The sequence below is a fragment of the Epinephelus fuscoguttatus genome, linkage group LG17, assembly GCF_011397635.1.
Source record: "Epinephelus fuscoguttatus linkage group LG17, E.fuscoguttatus.final_Chr_v1".
NCBI lineage: Eukaryota > Metazoa > Chordata > Actinopteri > Perciformes > Serranidae > Epinephelus > Epinephelus fuscoguttatus.
The window spans coordinates 11,278,917-11,300,670 of NC_064768.1; the positions used below are offsets into that span (position 1 = coordinate 11,278,917).

Sequence of the window (21,754 nt, forward strand, 5' to 3'; positions counted from 1 at the left end):
CTCACAGCCCAGCACCGTGCAGCTTGACTGGCATTCACTAGAGAACACCATGACTGGCAGGTATGATTTGTCGCGTTGTAAGATTTAAGGGCTCCCTTAATTTTTTGAGCAGGGTATTTTTTATTTTGAGAGTGTAAACATATTCGAGTAGAAATCCAAAATACAAGTATGAACCTGGAAAATGAATGTACATTGCTACTTTCCACTTCTGTTGACAACAAACCATCGGTGGCTGCAGAAAAGAGTCAGAGCAACAAAGATGGAGAAATGTGTCCTGCTAATGTGTTTCTCTGAGAACAAGCAGGATGTTCCCAGCCTCTCCCACTAAAGCTTCATTAAAGCTTTATTGTTCCATACAGCACCACATAATGCAGTCACACTTACAGTATGACAGGTACAGTATAACGCTCTGCTGTTCACCGGTGAAGTGACAGGTGCAGCAGTAATGTGCTGCTGCAGAGTGTTTCAGAGCCAGAAGTGCAGCAGCAACAGCAGGACCATTGTTGAGTTAACATTAATGCTCACTGTTGGAGAGTCAAACGTCTCAAAGGGCTGAGAGCTGTGTATCACCTCTGATGGTCACTGTAGAAGGATAAGACCTTTTGATACAATATACAATAGTCATCAAATTAGCAGTCTGAAGTGTACGTCATGTGACTGACGTCCACACATCTGCTCTTGGCAATCTATAGACCTGTTACATCTCTATATGTTTATCTTATTAACGTGAACATATGTGAAACTGATCACAAACCATCACACGAGTGCGGTTTTCTGAAAAGTACTTCTTTTATTAATATTTTACAATCCTTTATTCACGGTTATGTCATTATTTACTTTGTCAGCGCCACTTTGCAAGTGTCATTACTCCATGCTGTCTGACGACAACAACAAAACAAAAAAAAACAAAGGAGAGGTTTGAAGAATGAGAGTCTATACAACACTTTTTCCAAGGGGCAGAGAGAGATTCACATTTCACCTCTCGGATTGACCTCTCATCCCTTCCACTTGTTTTTTAAAAAAAAAAGTAAACACAAAGGTTAAAAGCAGGACTGTCAGTCAGTCAAGTGAATAAATGTAGAGTTGTCCGTCTGTCTGTCTGTCTGGCTATAAAAACACCCCACACTCCTCTTGAGAAGTTATTGATCTTTTTAAAAAAAGAAAAACACAACAGGGGTCCTCACTCTCTGGGTTTTAAAATGCTTTCCCCGTCTCTGAAAAAATAATCTACTACAATTAATCCAACAAAATATAAAGATGGTCTCTCGTCCAGGTGCTCCAAACATTGGAGGATAATATTTGCATTTCAAAAAAAGCTTTTTTTGGTGAAATGGAAAGGGACACTGGCAGGTCAAGAGAGTGATTGATAACAATTAAAATTTTGGTACGAAATTGTCAGGGAAGATTAATTTATTTGTTGTTGTGCTGTGGAGACGGAAGCTGCTGGCGGATACATTTCCTCGTTAAATTGATCTATCAAATACTTCCTGAGAAATAAAGGAAATATCTACCATGAAGAGAGGAGGAGGGAGCTGGCCCACGGAGAGAGGAAGAGGGAAAAACTCAAAGTGTTTGGGGTGATAAAAATAACAAAATACAGAAAAAATATGCTGCTATGTGTTGGCAGCAGAGTTCAGGATGTGGAAAAAAGCTAACACCATGACTTGTTGGTAGTGAGAACTGGGCAGTGTGTGTGTTTATTGTGTGCCCAGTCAGTGTGTAAACATGAAGCAGAGAGCTGGAGGACAGAGGAGATGTGGGCAGCAGTGCTGGTGTTGCTCAGTTTGTGCTCTTCAGCACAGAGAGAAGAGGAGGGAGGGAGGGAGGCTGGTGGGAGACTAACAGGACTAACTGTCCATCCAGCTGCTGGTAGCATCCAACACCCACGCACACAAAATAATCACCAAAAAATACTGACGGTAACGTTTTCCTACATACTGCTAGTTGTATGTAATCATGCAGGTAATTCTGCTTTTATTCGTCCAGGTTTGAGATACAAACAGTGTTGGCATGTCAGCAGCAGCATGATGGGATTTGTCTGCTCTTTACCGACTGATTAGCAAATGTTAAAGGGGTAGTCTGGATTTTTTTAAGTGGGGCTGTATGAGGTACATATCCATAGTCAGTGTACTACATACAGTTAAAGGTGGTCAGAACACCCCCACTTTGGAGAAACAGGCATGCATGCTGACACAGAAGCTAAGCAATGTACTGCTGCGGATGGGGGCCAGCAGCAAAACATATTTTAGCCACCTAAAAAAAAAAATCCCAGCTAAAACAATCAATGTCAAAGTGTACGCAACACTGAGAATACTTTCACCGCTTTACCTTTTTGTCAGACAGCCGGTTACGACGAGGAAGCCAGTAACGGCTTTAGCTCCCCATCTTTTCTTTCTTAATGCCAGACTCTATTGACAAAAACAGTGATTTTACTGTGTGAACACGGGAGCTGCTGGTCTACCACTGCCTCAATCTGTTTGTTAGTTTGTGATATTGTGTGACATTGGTGCATCCGAATTAACTCTTTTAAATGCCAAAGTCACACAATAACACGAACAAGATAACAGATTGAGGCAGCGGTAGACCAGCAGCTCCTGTGTTCAGCAATGTTAAATCACTGTTTATCTCAATGGAGTCTGGCTATGAAAAGAGAGTAATGTAATGGCTTCATCCCATTGGAAATCACTGTCTCACAGAAGGGTAAAGGAGTGAAAATATTCTAAATATAGCATACATTTAATAACATAAGAACAGATATTGACTTCTTTCAGGTGGCTAAAATAAATTTTGTTGCTACCTCACGTCCACAGCAGTACATTGCTTAGCTTCCATGTTGGTACTCCAACCTGCTTCTCCAAACTGGGGACACGTCAACTGACACTTAATGTATGTGATACACTGACTATGGATAAGTACTTCATACAACAGTTAAAGAAACAGTTCAGTCATTTTGGGAAATGCCTTCATTTGCTTTCTTGCCAAGAGTGATGAGAAGATCGATATCACTCTCAGACATGAGAGAGATTTCAATCTACTCATCTATCTCGCTTGGCAAGAAAGAGAGGACAGATTTCTTCAAGATGACCTCCACTGTGTTGCAGACGAGGGAGAAATCTCATAAATACCCCAGTTTGTGTATGACGACATACCACTGGAGAAAAATGTGTTATATGTTCATTTTTTTAATGTAATTTGGGTGAACTAACCCTTTAATTTAAAGCCCCAAACACTTGTGAAAGCTTGAGGACCAAACGCAGAGCTTAAAATAAAATTCTGACATACATCCTAATTTTCTAAGTGTGATCTCTTTCTTCTAAAAGTGCTGTGACATAACACTGCCCACCAGGTAAAAGACAGTTACTACCAACACCTCTCAGGCTGTGTTGTCACACTCCTCCACTGTGGCTCGATGGGAGGAGGCAGGGCGGGATATTTTTACACTGCAGCAACTGGAGGATTCACAATATGAACTAGCCACTTTTACCACTCCACCTCTGAAAGATTAAGAGTTAGAGAGGCCTGTGGTGCCACCTACGACCAACATTTACCCACATTTGGCTGGTGGTGGTGTTTATTTTTGACCCTGGTGAGCAGACGGATGTGTCTGTGTTACGTCTAAAGGCAGTCGGGTTGAGTCGAGGCGAGGCAACTGCACACCAGAGGCAGGTTTGCTGGTTCAAGGGTCAGTTGTGATTCATTAGTGTTGAAGCGATGAAGCTCAACAAGCTCTCGTTGTGGCAGCGCTAGGAGGGCAGGAGAGCAACATTATTTAGGTACCACAGAAGTGTAATGCATTCACTTTTCTGAATTGACAAGATTATTATGTCAGAATACTGAGAAAAGTTTTTATAGGGGAGGAAAATTGCCCTTTTTTTCCCAGAATTAATGAGATCTTGATGTTTTCTAATTTAAACCTCAACAAAAAAGCCTGTGCAGAGCCACAGAGATGATTTGCGCAGCCGAGATGCACCGCACAAAATGTGACTACACGTCTGGTACTGCAGACATCACAGAAGCTTGATTGGACATCAGAGCTCCAAACAGTTCTGGTCCCATCACGCATGTGTGAAACCACGTTACGCAACCTGTCACTGTACCACGTATGCCTGGGGTGCACAAGAGGAGTCTGCACTAGGCTGCACAGCATGCATAGGTGCACAGCTGCAGGAGTATAAATCAAGCATCAAAATGCTGCTTGTTTATTTTTTTTTCCGAAAATGAGAATCTCAAAAATGCTTGTTGTTGTTTTTCTGAATTAAAAAGATTATCTCATTAATTTAGAGAAACAGGGCAATTTTTTCTTTTCAAATGAACGCATTAGACTTCCGTAAGCTTCCTTTTATCTACCTCAACTTGACATTTACCAGCCCACAGGGACATCTGAGCGCAAGGTTGATCATGTTTTGTGACCTGAATCGCACAAAAAAAAACCCTCATTCACTTTATGGATGATTTGTTTAGAGATCAAACTTAGAAGAGAACCCTTATAAGAACTTAACAACCCATAACATAAGATGTAGACGCTTTAGGGAGTGACTGCTCAGGAGGCGGTACTGACGGTTCTCTCAGGAAGGAAGGACTGTGGCTGTGACACAGCAAACACTACAATTAATAATACAGGATATGTTTTTAGATGTGGAAGTTTAAGGAAGTTTAGGTTTAGGTGTTTTGATGCCTCGATATGCCTCTCTCCGTCCAAACTGATTGTTTGCACAGCGTTGGAGAGTCCATTATCTACAGAAGGGAAATGCATTCACATGAGAAAAAATAACTTATGCTGCCCCTGAAGTCCTGAAAGAGGATATTTTGTGTGATATTTTCATTTTGTGCGCACAAAATACAAAAATATCACCTTTTGGGATTTTAGGGGCGCCGTCAGATCTCAGAATTCTTTGTTTTTTCTGTATCAACAAGATAATAATCTCATTATTCAAGACAAAAGCAGATTTATTTCTCAAGTGAATGCATTATACTTCCGTAATAAAGCTTATTTACATTACTCAATGATGTTTGTGCATGAGATTTTTCAAAAATTATGTAACATTTCCAACAGCGAGCTAGTTTTACCGCAGAGTAACAAGTAACTTTTTCGAAGTTTTAAAATGTTTTGACTACTGAGAGAGCTGTTCTATTGATTTAATACTTAAGCCTTAAAAATCAACAAATGTAAATGCAAAAGAAAGTTCATATTAGCACCACATTTCTATTGTCTGTAGCACCGCTGAGAAAAATGATATACTGCGTTAAAAAAAACACAGTTAGCCCAGTTATTCCTCGTGGCATCGCCTTTCCAATGACTCACACTCAGATGCTGGTTTAATAGCAATGTGTGGCTCATACACTGGCAGCTGATCCTCGACAGGTTACGGGTCGTTAAGTTCCTGTAGTGGGAAAGACCTGGCTGATCTCGAGTCAGTTCACATCATCTGATCATCGCCGGATTTACAGAAGTCACATTTTTCAACTGAATCCTACCCTGCTGCTGCAGACATACTATAGCACCGACACAGATTTAGTGTGTGTGTGTGTGTGCGTGGAGGCTTCTACACTCGCTCCCTGTTTAAGTCTGTTCAGAAAGGGGACAGAGTCTGTACTGTATGATTAACCAATTATCTTTGGTTCCTTAATGGGCTAACATAAGCAAACATTTTAAAGCCAACACAAGAAAATAACACAGAGGGGAAAAGCACACGAACGTCTGATTATTAGGTGTGTTTTCTTGTGTCTTAACTGCCAAAACAAACCAAAGTCTTGTTGTTTTAAAGAGAGTCCCAGTTCATGAAAACATGGAAATAAAAGGCCTAGAGGAGGGGTGGAGAGGAGGAGGAGGATGGATAACAGGGTTGGAGGAGTAATCACTGCCGTGGTGAGGATGATGAGGCAGAGTTGGAGGGTCGGAGGGAGGGGTTGTCTTTGCAAACCCGCTCGACCCTCTCCATTGCGAACATCTCCCCAACCAGCTGAGGTCAAATCCAGGAATGTCCGCAGGTGGAGCACCCTTCTTCATTCGTGTGTTCTTCATCCGTCTGTCCCTCTCTCACTTCCTCAGCTGTCTGCTTGTCTGTCTGTACGTCGGTCTTCCTCTCTGCAGGTCACTGGAGGTCTCGGTCTTCTAGGTACCGGTACTCAAACGTGAAGCCTTCCTTCTTCCGCTGGCCCCATTTCTCATAGTCAAAGTAAATGTATGTTCCCTGAAGAAGAATTTAAAAGCATGATTGAGTAACTGATGAACGACCTGGCAGAAATACAATCAAACCTGCTCTGGAAAAAAAAGTTTTACTATGAGTAAGATAACTCCCAGCAGGGAAACACTGGACATTAACAGTCGATCGCAGGACTTCAATTGAAAAAATGTAGGAAACTGCACATTCTGTGTTTGCACGATTTATACAGAATGCCGAAGTGGAATAACTACGCAACACTCCCACCTTCAGCAGGATGTATTTATAAGGGGCTTGCGAGAGCCCTCTCGTCTTTTCTCATCCCCCTAAAAGGCAAATACACTTGCACCGTGTGCATCTTCCCCCATGCCACCTCTACTGAGATTTGACCTCCTTCATGTTGCCGGCCTCGGCTCTGCAGTATATTGAGCACGGCCTGTCAGACACTGGTGGTTCTATGAGTCAGTTTATAAACAAAAACATTATATAAATCACGTTGTCATATTGCTTTTTACTAATGCAATACAAGTTGGATTTAGCACTGTGACGCCATCAGTACAGGCTGATAACTGTAGGCTACTTTTTAATTTTGCCAGAATGTGTCATGAGAAATGTCGGTTCTAAATAAAATCTAACTGGTTCAAGCTTGTACATCGGATGGGACTGGCAAAAAACATTTTCTTATTTTCAAATGAATGCTGTGCAGCTTAAAATTCTGAAAGTATTTTTTCTTCTGTTTCAGACAGTCATTGGTTTCCATTCATAACCACAGAGTATAAAAATCAATCAGCAATCAATCAGTTCATGAGGTGTTGTTATCCATCTGCATTAATTGTTGTAATGGTAAATACATTTATATATAGCGCTTTTCTAGTCTAAGCTAGCAGTCGCTGCCTGTGCCTGTGCATTACAGACAACATTCACATCATTCACCCACATTACCTAGTGGCCGACGCTACTATGCAAGGTTCAACCTGCTCAGGAGCAATCTGGGTTAAATGGCTGCTCTACCTCCTTGGCCACAGCCTCTCCAAAATCTTATCAATCTTATACTGTGACTGGTTAGTAATGCAGTTTATGTGCAAGGTTAAAATTTTAAATGTTAAATATCTGCACTGAACAACTTCATATTCTCTGTGGCACACACAAATTGACATATAGCTCTATTGAGAGGCTCTTAAGAGATGTTCATAATGCACAGAAATGGACAGAAACCAGCGACTGCCTACAACAGCAAAGACTTCATCAAATTTTCTGAAACACCACAATATGGTTTAAAAAGGCTTAAACATGCAGAAACACTGGTGTGGGCCTGAAATGATCTTTCTTATCACTAGAGGTGGAAGATGTGAAGCTGACCTGCTCAAACTCATCTGTAATGGTCTTGGGTTCTTCGTGCCTCTGAAACCACATCATGTACTTTGTATGGAACCTCCATGACTGCTTCTTCAGGGCTTTGGCTGCCAGATACTGGGCCTTAGTGCCCTGCAGAGAAGAATAAGAAGAGGAAGAGGAAGAAGAAGAAGAAGAAGAAGAAGAAGAAGAAGAAGAAGAAGAGGATGGGAGAAACGGGAAAAGAAAAGCAAAGATAGGTGGCAGAGGAAGAGAATAGATGCAGAGAGTAGTACAGAGAGAAAAAATGTAATTAGTAAGAACACGAGCAAGTTTTGCATAAAATGTTCAATAACACATTCCATTAATTATTTGGAGATTAACATCTGTATTGTGCATCTTTGTACTCTGACATTGAATCCTTTTCTCTTGCAGCAGAACATTAATCTCTAGAACGATGCAGCTTGTGTTTTGATATCATGACTCCGACACTAAATCACACAGGCTTACCTCCAGGTAGTAAAAGATGAAGAAGAGAGTTTCTGTGGAAAGCCTCTGGTAAAACTCTACAGTGTCAGAGTGGGGCGGTGGCACCTGGTGGTGGAAAGGCAGGGTGGGGCACGGGTTCCTCATCAGGTACTGCCTGTAATATCCACACAAGGGGACGGTTAGTGGGACATCACTGATGAAAAGGAAGAACATGGGCGTTTTCAACAGGCGTGAAAAAACAAGAGCACGCAATCTGTGAATCAAACCTGCTGGTTCAGGATTTAAATAAGGAGTCCAATCAGTGACTGTTCAGTGATGAAATAAGTGCGCCACGCAAGAAGCAGGTAGTGTACATAGTGTTGTACACTGAAGTGTACTAATGTAAGTATGATGCGATTTGAGACACACTCGAAGTCAGTCCCCAACTGAAAGTACACCGATACACCTAGCTACATGCTAACACCAGGGAAACATGTAATCTTGGTTGCTAATGTTGTTATTATCTCCAAGACTTTGTATTATATTCCTGCTGGTTGTGAATTCACTAACAACAAAAGCTGCATTACTCACAATACGATGTGTTTGAAGTGTGTTATGCTAGTAGCAGCTAATGTAGCCTGGAGCCTGCAGCAGAAATGAGGTGTGACCTACAAAGTCAGGTGAGCTCACTTCTTTCTAACCCCACAAATTTTTTTATTTTCAAACTTAAAATCTTCAGTTCAACCAACACTGACTGAGTTTATCAGTTTTAATGCAGCTGGGTCATTCTATGACAAGACAAGAAAGGCTTTATACAACTTTTTAGTGCTCCCCAACACCTGTAAACAAACTTTAAGAAATCATTATCAAGGGTTGTAATATTACAGTGTTGTGACTTTACCTGTGAATCATGATTGCAAAAACAGACTATAGACTGTAATTAGATTTAAAAAGGCTATAAAAGAAAGCAGACTATATATCATCATCACACTGCCTCAAATCTGAGGTAGACTAATTTGCTAATCCAAAGCCACACACTCACTAAATGTCGGTCAGGCTGTATTGAATGTTTTTGATGAATGTTTTGGGACTAATTAACTGATCCATTAGTCAGACGGTCAGACAGATTCTCCTCTCTGATGGGAGCAAAAGTAGGAAAATTACCTCAGTGGAACTCACTCTGCCCAGATGCACTTTTCCATCCAAACCATGTATTTTTAGATCAGTGACAAACCCAGTTTGTCCTTTCTGCTTCCATTAGGCTGCCAGGTCAGTGTGTACCAGTACTAATGATCTAGTGCCATGAACAAGCAGGAAGTTTGAGACTGATCACTAGTGAGTTAAAGTATCTGACTAACACACTCCTCGTGTACCAATATGATTACTTAAAATTAAGCAGTATGAATAACAAAGTGTGTTGAAAAAAGTAGTCAGAATATCTCACGATACGATATGTTACAGACACAAATGTAACAAATACTCAGGTACCAAGTCAATGACAACATTTGGAAAGCATGACGGTACTAGACTTTTTTTCCCTCAAGTGCTGTAGTTATGGGGGATGCAATTCTTCTGAAGCTGATCAGACAGCACATACGCAGACATGTGTTTTAGTCTGCTGTTAAATGCCAGAGGAAGAGGAAGAACCCCCACCAGCACATAAGAACATGCAAAAAATGGCGTCAAGTGCAGCTGCAGCGACAGCTCGGCCCCGACTCAAAAAGCATTTTTCCTGAGGCCTGCATAGTTTGTTAATTCTTTGCATTTGTGAGCACCATGTGTTTACACAATGCTACAAACAGCAGCAGTGTGACGAGCGCTGTATGTCTGCAGTTGTTTTTCCACGTCAACTTTGTATGAAACACTGCGTTCATCCCTGTCATTTTTTTTCCCAGCCATCCAATCACAGTAGAGGAGGTGTGAGACTAAAAACCTACCACAAAGACCAGCCATCACATCTTACAGGTAGAAGTGCTGAACAACAACAACAATGGAGGAAAAATATGTTACCTCACATACCTTTCTGACCTACAAAATCTCATGAACTGTACTGTACTACTGTATCTATAACATATTGCAAGAGGAGGTGATACAAGATGTTCATGTGTAGATATTTTGTCCATCCTTGAGTTGGAAATTAAGCAAAGTTATTAAGAAACGTGGGAGATTTCACTCGACTGTCGACACCATAGTCTTGTTTTAACACCAAAGAAGAAATCCCTGCAGGCTGTGTGTGTGTGTGTGTGTGTGTGTGTGTGTGTGTGTGTGTGTGTGTGTCTCACTCCTCTGGCTGTAAAACAACAGGTACTGTGGGACAAGAGGGTTTGAGTGTTCAGATTTAAATGTCAATTGTATCTGTGTGGGCTGACTGCACTGTAGATACAGAACCAGCATAATGTCCTCCGACTGTGTGGAGGTATCTGCATTACTGCATACTGAGGGTATTAGACAGCACTAAATACATATCAAATACAGTGGTGTGATTTTCATTATGTCCACATTATTCCCTGTATTAAATAACTGCGTGCTGCGACTGATTCGAGCTGTGGCTCTGTGATTTCAGTTGGATGACAAAGAAAAGCTGCAGAGTCTGGAACAAGTTCTCTTTAAATCTCTGCATCATGAAAGCTTCGACAAACAATGGAAATTCAACAATTAAATGCAGAAGATTTTTCAAGGATGTGTATTTGCTCAGATCAGTGATTGAGGCTCTTTGTCCTGTCTGAGGACAGATTTTATGTTTCATTATCTGAGTCAAAATGAAACAACAAGGTCCTGTAACACGTGTAGCTCCCAGTAACAGAAAGGGAAATAAGCTGCCCAAAAAAAAAGTAAAAAACTTCAGTAACTATTAAACTGAAACACAATTTGAGACGCTGTGTTGTGTTTATATCATATATCATTTTTTTTTATCAGACTCTCACACATTCTTTTAAAATTTAACATTAAAAGTGATGAAGTCTGGGAATTTCTAGAATAAGTTAGCAAGTTAGCAGTATGTTAGCTGCAGCTGTTTCATTAGAACGAAATGACCCAACGTGAATAAATAGAACATGGATAAAACTTTAATACATCAACTTGTCTGTGAAGATGATTTCTCTGAGTCACATCAGATAGGAGGTAATTATCCCACGCTACTTTACGATGTCATCAAAGTCCATCTCTTTTTTTTTTTAAATTGAGAAATGGCAGAAATCACACACTGTGCATTTAAAACTACGAGATACTGAGCTTTTTCGTCTGTCAAATCATTTTGTTAAAGTTGTCAGCTTAAACATTTTCAAAATGTTTTAAACCATCTGTGCAAAGACTTCACATGCTCCTGATCAGAATTAAAATTTCTTACATTTGTTTTGAATCTACCTCAGATTTGTAAAATGTTTCACTGTTTGGCAAATATTTGTTGTGTTCGGATAATAAATGAAAGTTAGTTAACAGTATTGTTAACACTATAGTTTAAGTTTCCTGTCCTTGATGATATTTCTGTTGTTCTACGTATTTGGATGCATCATGGTATTGATACTTTTATTCAAGTTAAGAGTCTGTGTACTTCCTCCACAACAGTTTTACCTGACGAAGGCCTAAGGACTGAAACATTGTGTTTTTCTAAAATAAACTTTATTCCAAGTTAAAGGACAATGTGCAGGAATTCTCTCCTCTCTTCCCTTTGGACGTTCTCTCATATGCAGCTGTCTACAACAAACGTGTAAGGAGCCTTCACAGTCAAGATTTGACCTCATCCTGCTGGCAAAGAGTGTACTGTTTCCAACTATTTTGGCTGAGTGCAGTGTGTTTATTATATATGTTGTTATTATTATTTTATTTTATTATGTGTGTGGGGGAAAATGTAAATATTTGACTGCACCTGATCCTCTCGGAGTCGGACGGGTGGGGCATGTGCGTCCACGCTGCCTCCTCCATGGCCTGTTGGTAGAGCTGGTCTTTGGACAGGGGAACCGGCCCCAGCGGGCAGACCCCCAACGATGGGGGGATGCTGACCTCTGACTGCGAGGGCTGAGGTGCTGACGGGGGGCCTGAGGGGGCCGTAGTGCTGCTGGGAAAGATGTCTGAAAAAAGAAAGCAGGAGACAGAGACTTAAAGTCAGAAAAGCAACAGGGAGAGGTGAAAGGGGTGATGGTGAAGGAAATTAGGTATTTGGAGAAGTGAAAAAAGGATGTGCAGAAGGGGGAGGGATTTGGGATTTGAAGTCAGAGAGACAAAGAGTACAGAAGTTGAGTCAGGGCTGATAATATCATCAGCAGTTTTTGTTCAGAGGAGGCTGAGAGTGGGAGGTGAGATGACATTTTGTTCCATTAAACTACTGCTTTTCTATTTCTGCTCTGTGGCAACCCTCTATCTCCTTTTATCAAGGTACGTGTGTGTGCGTGTGTGTGTGTGTGTGTGTGTGTTGGAGTGTGTGTGTTACCTGGGGTGAGGTGCAGAGAGGGCATGTCTCCCTCCATCCCTGAGCTGAGTGCTGCTCGCTCGGCCATGGACTTCAGGCTGCTCAGAGGCTCTTGGGGCTGATGAGGACAGACAAGGAGACTCATGGGAAAACAGATTCTACTGGACTGTGAGCACACTGTTAGCGTACCTGCCCCTACGGAGGAACTCCAGCTCCCGCACCAGTGATAATGTTGTCATGAAAATCACTTTTGCTCTTCGTTGTTTGTTTCTTTCTGTCGTCTCCTTTCAAAGATGCTTGTGATGTAACATCAGGCACCTGAGGAGCGAGAGTATTTCATACCCGAATGACACGGAGAGCAAAAGAACTACACTATATGGCCAACAGCAGACAGTGATATTTTGGACACAATTGTGCTTCCAACTTTGTGTCAACCTGTCTGGGAAGTTTCCTTTCCTGTTGTAACATGACAATGCTTCTGTGAATAAAGATAACGGTTTAATGTGGAAAACTTGACCGGCCTGCACAGAACTCCATCCAGCACCTTTGGGATGAACTGGATAACCGATTATGAGACAGATCTGATCACCCAATGTCAGTGCTGCACCTCACTGATGCTCTTGTGGTTGAATGGGAACAAATCTCTGCAGCTAGGCTCCCAAGTCTTCTGAGAAAACTTCCCAGAAGAGTGGAGGCTGTTAGAGCAGCAGATGAACACTCAGGGTTTTCAAGTGAGGTGTGCAATGCTCACACATGGGTGTAATGCAAAGGTGTCCACATACTTTTGGCCATGAAGTGAGCCTGAATGTTTAATATGCCAACTGGAAAAATAACCAATGACACATAATTCTAAAATGTTTTGACATACAGCACAAGCTCTGAGCCGTCAGAACTGCTAAAAAAACCCATACATATAAAAAGTTGTTTAAAGGGACAGTTCACCCCACAAATCAAAGACACATTTTATTCTTAGCTGTAGTGCTATCTATCAATCGCAAAACACAAAGATGGAAAAAAAAAAAGTTAATTAAAATGACATCATTATAAATCAGCAGTTGTAAGACTGTGAGACAGTAACACAGAGTTTATGTTAGTTGCCCCATTTACACTTGCCATAAAAAACAATCTGTATTTGGATTATTTGGATATAGAAAAACACGTTTTAATACCAGTTACAACCGGGGCCTGAGTGTGTGTGTGTGTGTGTGTGTGTGAATTCCCACCTTGATGCTGTCGGAGGACTGTGAGTAGGACAGTGGCCCGTTCAGAAGGCTGCCGCCGCTCACCGTTTTGGCCTCGCTGTAGAAGGCTGGCGACGGGGAGCTGGATGACAAACTTAGTGAGCCCAGTAAACTGGGACCAGTGTCCTTACTGGAGAGAGAGAAAGAGAATGAGAGAAAGGATGAAAAAAAGGGGAGACCCAAATAAAACCCAAGAAGAGTGGGAAGGTGAACCTGGGAAAATGATGCGTTTTTTTTTTGCTCACGCTTAAGTGATATGGGATGTTCACGAGATTTATTTCAACATGAGATTTTTAACCCATATTCCCATAATTCTATATGACAGTTACCTTAGCTAGTCGGCACCAGAAATACTAGTATATTAAACTTATTATTAAATTTTTTTTGTTATTAATGTACACTTTTAAATTATATAATAATACATGTGCTGATGACTGATTCTTTCTTCCTCTTTAACATTGCGGACATAAGTTGTTAGAAACATCCCTACTGACAGGTAACTTGTTTTGTCATACTTACGGCTGATTGGCTGTAGAGGTCAAAGATGAGGGTTGGCTGCTTTGTGATTGGCTGGCACTGGTGAGGGCGGAGTCTGTTGTGCTGTCTGCTACCACAGCGCTGTAACCTGTGATGTAAGAAGAAGAGTAAAAGAGAGAACAAATAAATGTTAAAGAATATGAAAGAGCACTGATCGTTGTCCTTTAACTCGATACTCACTAGTGCTACCGTTCTGCTTCTGTTGGCTTGGCGGCCTGATGGAGAGTGACGAGCTTCCTCCCACCACTCCGCTCCCCCCTGATCCCGAGCTGCCTCCGTTGCTCCCGATGACTCCCACTCCGCTACCCGGCGCTAAACCTCCTACTGGGCTCAGTGACACCAAGGAAGACACCTGCACCCCTGACTGAACGGAACTCAGACCCAGAATCCCTGAGCCGACACTGGTCAGCCCTGGAGCTGGGCCCAGCAGACCTCCTGTTGAGGATGTCGGCCCGCCGACTGTGATGCTTCCGCTGCCGATGGAGCCCACTGTGCTGTTGGTTGTCGTGGGGCTGATGCCAATGCCGCCAAGAGAGCCAGGCAGGCCAGAGCCGATTGCTCCTGAGGCAGCTGCCTGAGCGTAGGGTGCCGGGGTGGAGCCCGACAGAAGGCTCGCCATGGTGCTCAGGGATGCCGGCATCCCTGACAAGCCAAGGCTCCCGGACATTGGGCTGGTGGTGATCGAGCTGGACATGCCGCCTTTCCCCAGCGAGAGGCCCAGACTGAGGCCAAGACTGTTGGAGGTTGGTGTGTGCCCAGAGAGAGACTGGGGCTGGGAAGTTGAAGTGAAGAGCCCCTGTGTGATGGCGTTGGGTGGAGAGGGGGCAGAAGAGACCAGATGGCTGTTGGTGGAGGTGATGGGGATAGAGATTGGAGTTGAGGAGGTGGAGCTAACTAAGTTTTTGGCCTGTTGTTGCTGTGCTGACGGGTGCGGCTGCTGCTGGGTGGCATTGCTGTAGCTGCCAGCGGAAGTGTTGGAGAGGAGACCCCCCGAGCTGCCGTGATGACTGTTGCCCCCAGAGCTGCTGAGCCCTCCTGCCGCGATGGTCGCCATAGAGACAAGTGAGGATGAGGTCAGTCCCGAGACGGAGGAAGAAGAAGAGGAGGAAGAGGAGGAGGAGGAGGAAGAGGAGGAGGAAGAGGAAGAGGATAATGAGGAAGAGGGGTTTCCGTTCTTCACAGGTGACTGAAAAAGAAGTAAGAAGACATTAACATGTTTGTCTTGTTGGAGGTGCGTCATGTTGTTAGTTAATGATATATTGTTTTCTACAGGAAACATCAAAGTTAAAAACACACAATGTCCAACTCAGACTACGTTTTACCAGCAAATTACGTTTTTATATCGGCTCATTATAAAATTATCTAAAATTTCACAAAACAAAAATAAGACAACACACACACACGTATATAACAGGCTGTCTACAGGTATCAGACACTTAAATTTAATGCTTCAAAAGACGTTTTTAAGGTAATTTTTAATCAAACCTGAGACTGATTTTTGGGAAAATAAATTTTTGTTATTCTAGCATTGCAGGTAAGATAAACAGTGAATACGTGGTTAAACTCACTCTAATGACTGTATTCCTACATAAAATCCTTCCTCTGCACAGTAAGTGTATGTATAAAGTAAAAGACAGTATTAGGTTAGAGGTAGGTTTTAAGATTTGTAACATCAGAAATGTGGATTTTCACACAGAAGACTTGACTCATTTTGACAAAAAGAAATTTGAATGTGATTAATATCAATTTGAATGAATCTGATGAAAAAAAAACAAAACAAAAAAAAACAAAAAACAAATTGGAAGTGCCAAAAGCTGTAATTCCTTTGATGGCCACTTGAGGCTGGCTCCAAGAGCAAGTCAATCCCGTCCAACTTTACAGCAGAAATAAACAGTTTAGCCTGGTACAAAAAATGTTTTTTTCTCTATAGGTAATTTTCTCACTCATGACAACTGTATGGGGTGTGAATTTTATATAACTCAACTGTTTAAATGGTAATAAGGCTACCAGTTATTGCTGGTGTAGCTGCTCTGAGTGACAGGTGGGTAAGTCGCTAACAAGGCAACAATGTTGGTTTGGTAACATAACCATAGCGTAACCCCAGATTAACAGCATAGGTGTAGCCATAGCTGTCATTATTTCAGTGTGTTTTATAGTTTGTAAAAGTTAATTGTATCATTTAGGTTGTCTAAAAAAAAGTCTTGTTCAGACTTTGGTTGTACCAAAAGACCCTATAAGGAGCCAGATGTTTATTTTTTTCTGGGAAGTACATTTTGTTGTAATGGTTTTAAACCTCTTTTTGCAGCATGCTACAGGGTTAAACTTGATAACTAAAAGCAGTAAGGAGAATTTTAGTATGCTGTAGTATATTAGTGTATTAGGGCTACTATATCAGGACAATAATTTTTATTAATAATTGATCTATCAAATAAAATGCCAGAAAATACTTTAAAATACTCCTTACACATTTCTCTGTCACCACGGTGACAAACTGCTTTTTTGGTCCCGGCATTAGTCCAGCCCCTCAAAATATTCCATATATATTATCACAATACTGAAAAAAGGCACCAAAATCTCAATTTATGAGCTTGAACCAGCAAATGACTATTCATAACTGACTTAATCAACAATTATCAGACTCTTCTCATTACATACAGTAACTCCTTGTCATGATTAGGTACATGACTTACTGGAGCTCTGTGTTTCTGGGGGCTGAAGACATTATGCTGACATGATCTAACAGGCAAAGAGGTAAAATAAGTGTCATCAGACTCACCTGACTGACTTCACTGTCTGTTGAGCGTCCCCTCTTTTTGTCATCTTCCGAATTCTCCTGAAAACCACAGATGAGGAACAACATGAGGCCACAAAAAAACACGGAGTTTATGGTCATTATGCTTAAAAGCTGTACCACAAGACTGTGGGTGTAAGACAGGAAAAACAAGAATTACCGCCTCACAGTTGTATGCCTCCGTGAACCAGTCAGGTTGCAGTTACAGTTTACATCCAGACTCATATGTATCCATGACAGAAGACAACGTTTCAAAAATGGATGTGTCTGAAATTAAACTATAAACTCCAGAACTTGGATATTTCTCACATCTTCAACCTGGCAGCACAGTGGATTTATTCAATCAGCACAGCTTCAAGGTAGGAACCCAAGATTAGTGTCACCAGTTCAGCACCTGACCAAGTGTCTCCCCTTCTGTTCCTGAGATACGATGTCGAATAATGACCAGAAAAAAACAAAACGTTTTTGCAGAACATTACGATGTCACAGTGAAGTTGGCATTTGACCTTTTGGATATAAAATGTCATCACTTCATCATTTTATCCTATTAGACATTTGTATAAAATTTTGTTTTAACTAACATCGGAATTCTTGGGTTCTGGCCAAAAACATGTTTTGTGAGGTCACAGTGACCTTTAACCAATAAAATCTAATCAGTTTATCTTGAGTCCAAATGCATGTCTGTGCCAAATTTGAGGAAATTCCTTCAAGGCCTTCTTGAGATACTGTGTTTACAAGAATGAGACGGATGCAAGATCACAGTGACCTTGACCTTTGACCACCAAAAATGTATCAGTTTATCATTGAGTTCAAGTGGATATTTGTAACAAATTTGAAGAAATTCCATGAGACGTCCTTGAAATATCGGGTTTACAAGAATGGGACGGACAGACAGACAACCCGAAAAAATAATGCCTCTGGCCACGCCTATCGCCGGTGCAGAGGCATAAGAACGAAGCCAAAAGAAGCCAGATTGACATAAATTCATGATTTTCCCAAATAGCTTGTGTCTACGAGGGTGCTGATCCAAATCCCTAGCATATAAAGTGGAATGACAACCATTCCCATAAACTTATCTCGGATAATTAAAAGTTAAACAATACCAACTGAACTTCACATTTCTCAGGAATCACTGCGGCTTAGATCCTGTCCTTTACATTCCCTTTCATGTCAGCAGCATTTATCAAAACCACGCCTTCTATTCACACATCACCTTTAATAACTACTCTCACTACACTTCCCATGTGGGCGGAATAACAGATGATATAATGACAGTAGAGCAGAACAATGAGAGCAGATGGCAGGGCACTACAATAGCAGATACAAAGGCAATTATCTCACGTTTATATTTTAGATATTGACCTGACTTGACTTGAAGTGAACAAAACAATACGTTTAAATTTCAGATATTACCAATATTGCATCATTATAGGGCTGGGCAGTATGGAGAGAATCAAATGTCACTGTATTTTTAACCAAGTATCACTATTGTAACAACATTGCAGTGTTGACTACTGGCACTATAACAAAGTATTTACACAATGAGATTTTTAAAAATAATCCTAAGTATTGTGGATATAATGACTAGGTGGGGAAACGCTAGAACAGTCTGGTGAGTTCACTTAACTGTAATGGAGCCTTTAAATTCAGGGAAAGACAACACTCATGATACTGTGTGTACAAAATCTATGACGATATCTAGTTTCATATCACCATATCAACATGATATCAATATATTACCCAGACCTACATCATTACTGCTATTACTGACTATTTTAAAAGGTCAATGAGAGATAACCTGACAGGTTGCTTGTCACTGATGGGAAAGCAGTGGGTTGGTTGTTTTATCATTAATTTAATTTTAAGGATTTCTACTTTTCAAGAACAGTGAAAAGAGCAGATGAAAATATGTGGAATAGTTTGACCTGGTGAGCAACTAGTATGGTCCAAATTAGTTTTAATCTATTACAATTTGATGAAAATCTCCAAACCTTTTTTACAATCACTGAATTTTAATCTCTTCGACTCCCCCTCCCTACCATAGACCTATTTTTTGTGGTAGGGTATTTTAGGGAGGTAGCAGGTCAACAATCTATGTCACATAGAAGTGGTATGAATCATCTGAAAGCTGGGAACCTGAAGATTAACTTTGAGATGCAGGTCAGTGTTATGTGTCAAGTATGTTTTGGTTGGCGCTGATTCAAACTTTAAAAATTTAGAGTATATAGGGGCTCAGAACATTATGACAGAATATATGATGGCCATTCTCATGCTCAATTATGTCTCATAAGTTGTCTCAGCATTTTTTGGGTTGATACCATTTGTTACAGTATTGCTGCTGAACATAAGCATTTCTTTTATTACTCGAGAATTAATAAAAATTGTCAAAAATCCCTCAGAAATACCACGCTAAGACATCAAGCTGTGATTTGGTATCAAAAGCTTCTGACATCTCAGATTTCTGTTAGAACTGCAGTTTTTGGTGACTGGATGGTGAGCACTTCTATTCTGAAAACTGCAGAGAAGCCACGCTATTATCAATACACCTATTAAAGCTAAACATTCTCTGGATGCTCAAGGTCTCTACTTTGTGGTTGTAAAGTTTCACGAGGCTGTGATTATCTTAGAGGTCACTATAGGTCATTTTATACAGTTATGTCCATTTAAAAAAAAAAATTGCCTCACTACCATAAAATGGCTCATATCGGGGCTAATAACATCACACAGGAAAAAAAAATATACTCAGTGAAGCCACAATTCCATACATATCAAATTATGCAATTCCAAAACTGGTGGGTTGTGGTCTAAAAGTGAGTCTTGGGTCTATTCTAAATAGACCGCAAGTGAAAATGTGTTTTCAGTGCAGTGAATATCCGACACAGAGCTTTTATTTTGAAGTGCTGTTTTCTGCTGTAGAGTGAGTGACTAATGAACAGCAACTTGACAGAGACAGCAAACTAGCTTGTGACGACATACCCAGCCTCAAGTATGACACTGAACACATTTAACTGTGTGGACCTTGTACTAATGACTGTGGAGAAATCTGCACCCTGTGGCTGGACCAGTTAGGAACCACTGGTTTAGGGACCCTTCATGCAATATTCAAATACAGCGGGGAAAAAAACACATTTGTACTGCATGCAATTAACTGCATGGTTTTTGCCCAATACTGCATGGGACAAGCATAAATTGGGCATGTCGGTAAAGGGGAGACTAATGGGTACCCACAGAACCCGCTACTTCCGCCTCTGAAAGACAACAATGTCAGCTGAGGACAAGTCCTGGTGGAGTGGAACAGGTTTAAACCCGCAAAATTCTAGGGTGTCCCCTGAAAGTTGGAGATTAGAATCATCAGTCAGAGACCCTTCTGTTGACTGAGACTACCAGTCAGTGTGCTGTGCAGTGTACTTCTGGTTACATTTTGGTCCCAGATTGAGCTACGGAGTGAGTGCTCTTGACTTTGACTATGCTCTTTGGCACAGTCAGCTGTGGACAATATGCAGCAGCACAGAGGAGGAGACTCTTAGAGATACCATCATCTTGTCTCTTCTGCTTAGAAGTGGTAAATCTACAGCTCACAGCAACTTATTACGTCACAGTCTCTGGCTTTTGTTTGATATCTAGTGTCGAAAAAATTTTATAACATATTTCTGATCCATCTTTAGCGGAGTAAGCTTGCTTGCTGTATTACCTGAATGCTGCTATCACACTGAATGTACAACTGAGACTATTCAAAACCTAATATGAAAAAAGAAAGGAAAAAAAAAAAAAGAACAGTTATATACTTACGTTAAACTGTCAAATCTTATTACACTGACGTAATTCTGAGTTGGGTACAGCCCTACAAAATACATCCTAACACAAGTGCAACAATGTCAATTTACACGCTGACAATAAGGTGAAACTTTTGGGTTAAGTTTTGTTTTTGTTTACTTACCGTAGTGCAAGTGGCAGGCGAGGGAGGGATGGGTGAAGATGAGGTGGTGGAGGTGGGTGTGCTGCTGGAGTGCTGGAAAATCTCATCCTCCATGTGTGAGTGTCCCGGCGGGGAGGTGGCGACTAGTGTCTGAGCTGGAGGTGAGCAGAGACACAGAGGGAGAGGAGTTCAATGACAGTCAACTCTTAAAAGGAAAAAAATGGCACCAATATGATTATATTTATAGTACTGACTGTTAGTTTGGTGAGTTTATATCTTCAGTTTACTTTGGCATTTTTATTACATGACAGAAAATGAGGAACAGCTAAAGGCTCCCTTTATGACTACTGAAGCTTTTTAAGTTTTTCTTTTCTTACATTAGTCATCACCAAAGATTTCCTTCTCTACTTACGGATGTCTTCCAGGTCCAGGTCGTCGTACAGAAACTCATTCTCCTCAAAGTCTGGATCCTGTGACGAGTCTAGATAATACTCCACATCATCCTTTATAAAGGGAGAACATAAAACAAGAGAGAGAGAGAGAGAGAGAGAGAGAGAGAGAGAGAGATAAATAATGTGTATGTGGTTCAGTAAACAGACATATTGTATATGATCTTTTCAGAAACAACTCTTTAATTTTCCACAGAAAAATAAATCTTATAACGTGGCACTTAACAAACTGCTGTATTTACATGTACAGAAAAATAAAATCACTACAACTAGTAAGAGCCGAAAGACTTGATAGTCTGATAAAGACATGAGTGAACCTTGATCTTCCTGATGGCGTCCACCTGCACTGAGTCATTGTCCAGCATCCTCAGTATGGTCTCCAGCATCCGGATGTGGTGCCGATGTTTCTCAATGAACTTCTTCAGCTCCTCAATCCGATCCTGCTTCTTTACAA

The 21,754-nt window shown here is 41.1% G+C and overlaps 1 protein-coding gene across 2 annotated transcripts in view; it reads right to left on the bottom strand.

The window, feature by feature from the left end:
• Positions 1–751: 751 nt before the first annotated feature.
• Positions 752–21,754, bottom strand: part of LOC125904692 (CCR4-NOT transcription complex subunit 3-like) — a 49,992-nt gene continuing 28,989 nt past the window's right edge. Inside the window, exons 8-19 of one of the 2 annotated variants that reach the window (XM_049602278.1) lie at positions 21,618–21,740; positions 21,264–21,354; positions 20,873–21,006; positions 16,921–16,977; positions 14,325–15,330; positions 14,127–14,232; positions 13,590–13,737; positions 12,388–12,484; positions 11,827–12,028; positions 8,004–8,136; positions 7,521–7,646; positions 752–6,191 (exon numbers count right to left, since the gene is read on the bottom strand). In XM_049602278.1, the coding sequence (XP_049458235.1) occupies positions 6,093–6,191; positions 7,521–7,646; positions 8,004–8,136; positions 11,827–12,028; positions 12,388–12,484; positions 13,590–13,737; positions 14,127–14,232; positions 14,325–15,330; positions 16,921–16,977; positions 20,873–21,006; positions 21,264–21,354; positions 21,618–21,740 (2,322 nt within the window). In that variant the 3' untranslated portion in view covers positions 752–6,092. Of the gene's footprint in view, positions 6,192–7,520; positions 7,647–8,003; positions 8,137–11,826; positions 12,029–12,387; positions 12,485–13,589; positions 13,738–14,126; positions 14,233–14,324; positions 15,331–16,920; positions 16,978–20,872; positions 21,007–21,263; positions 21,355–21,617; positions 21,747–21,754 lie in introns of both variants that reach the window. The other variant, XM_049602277.1, reaches the window with a different exon arrangement.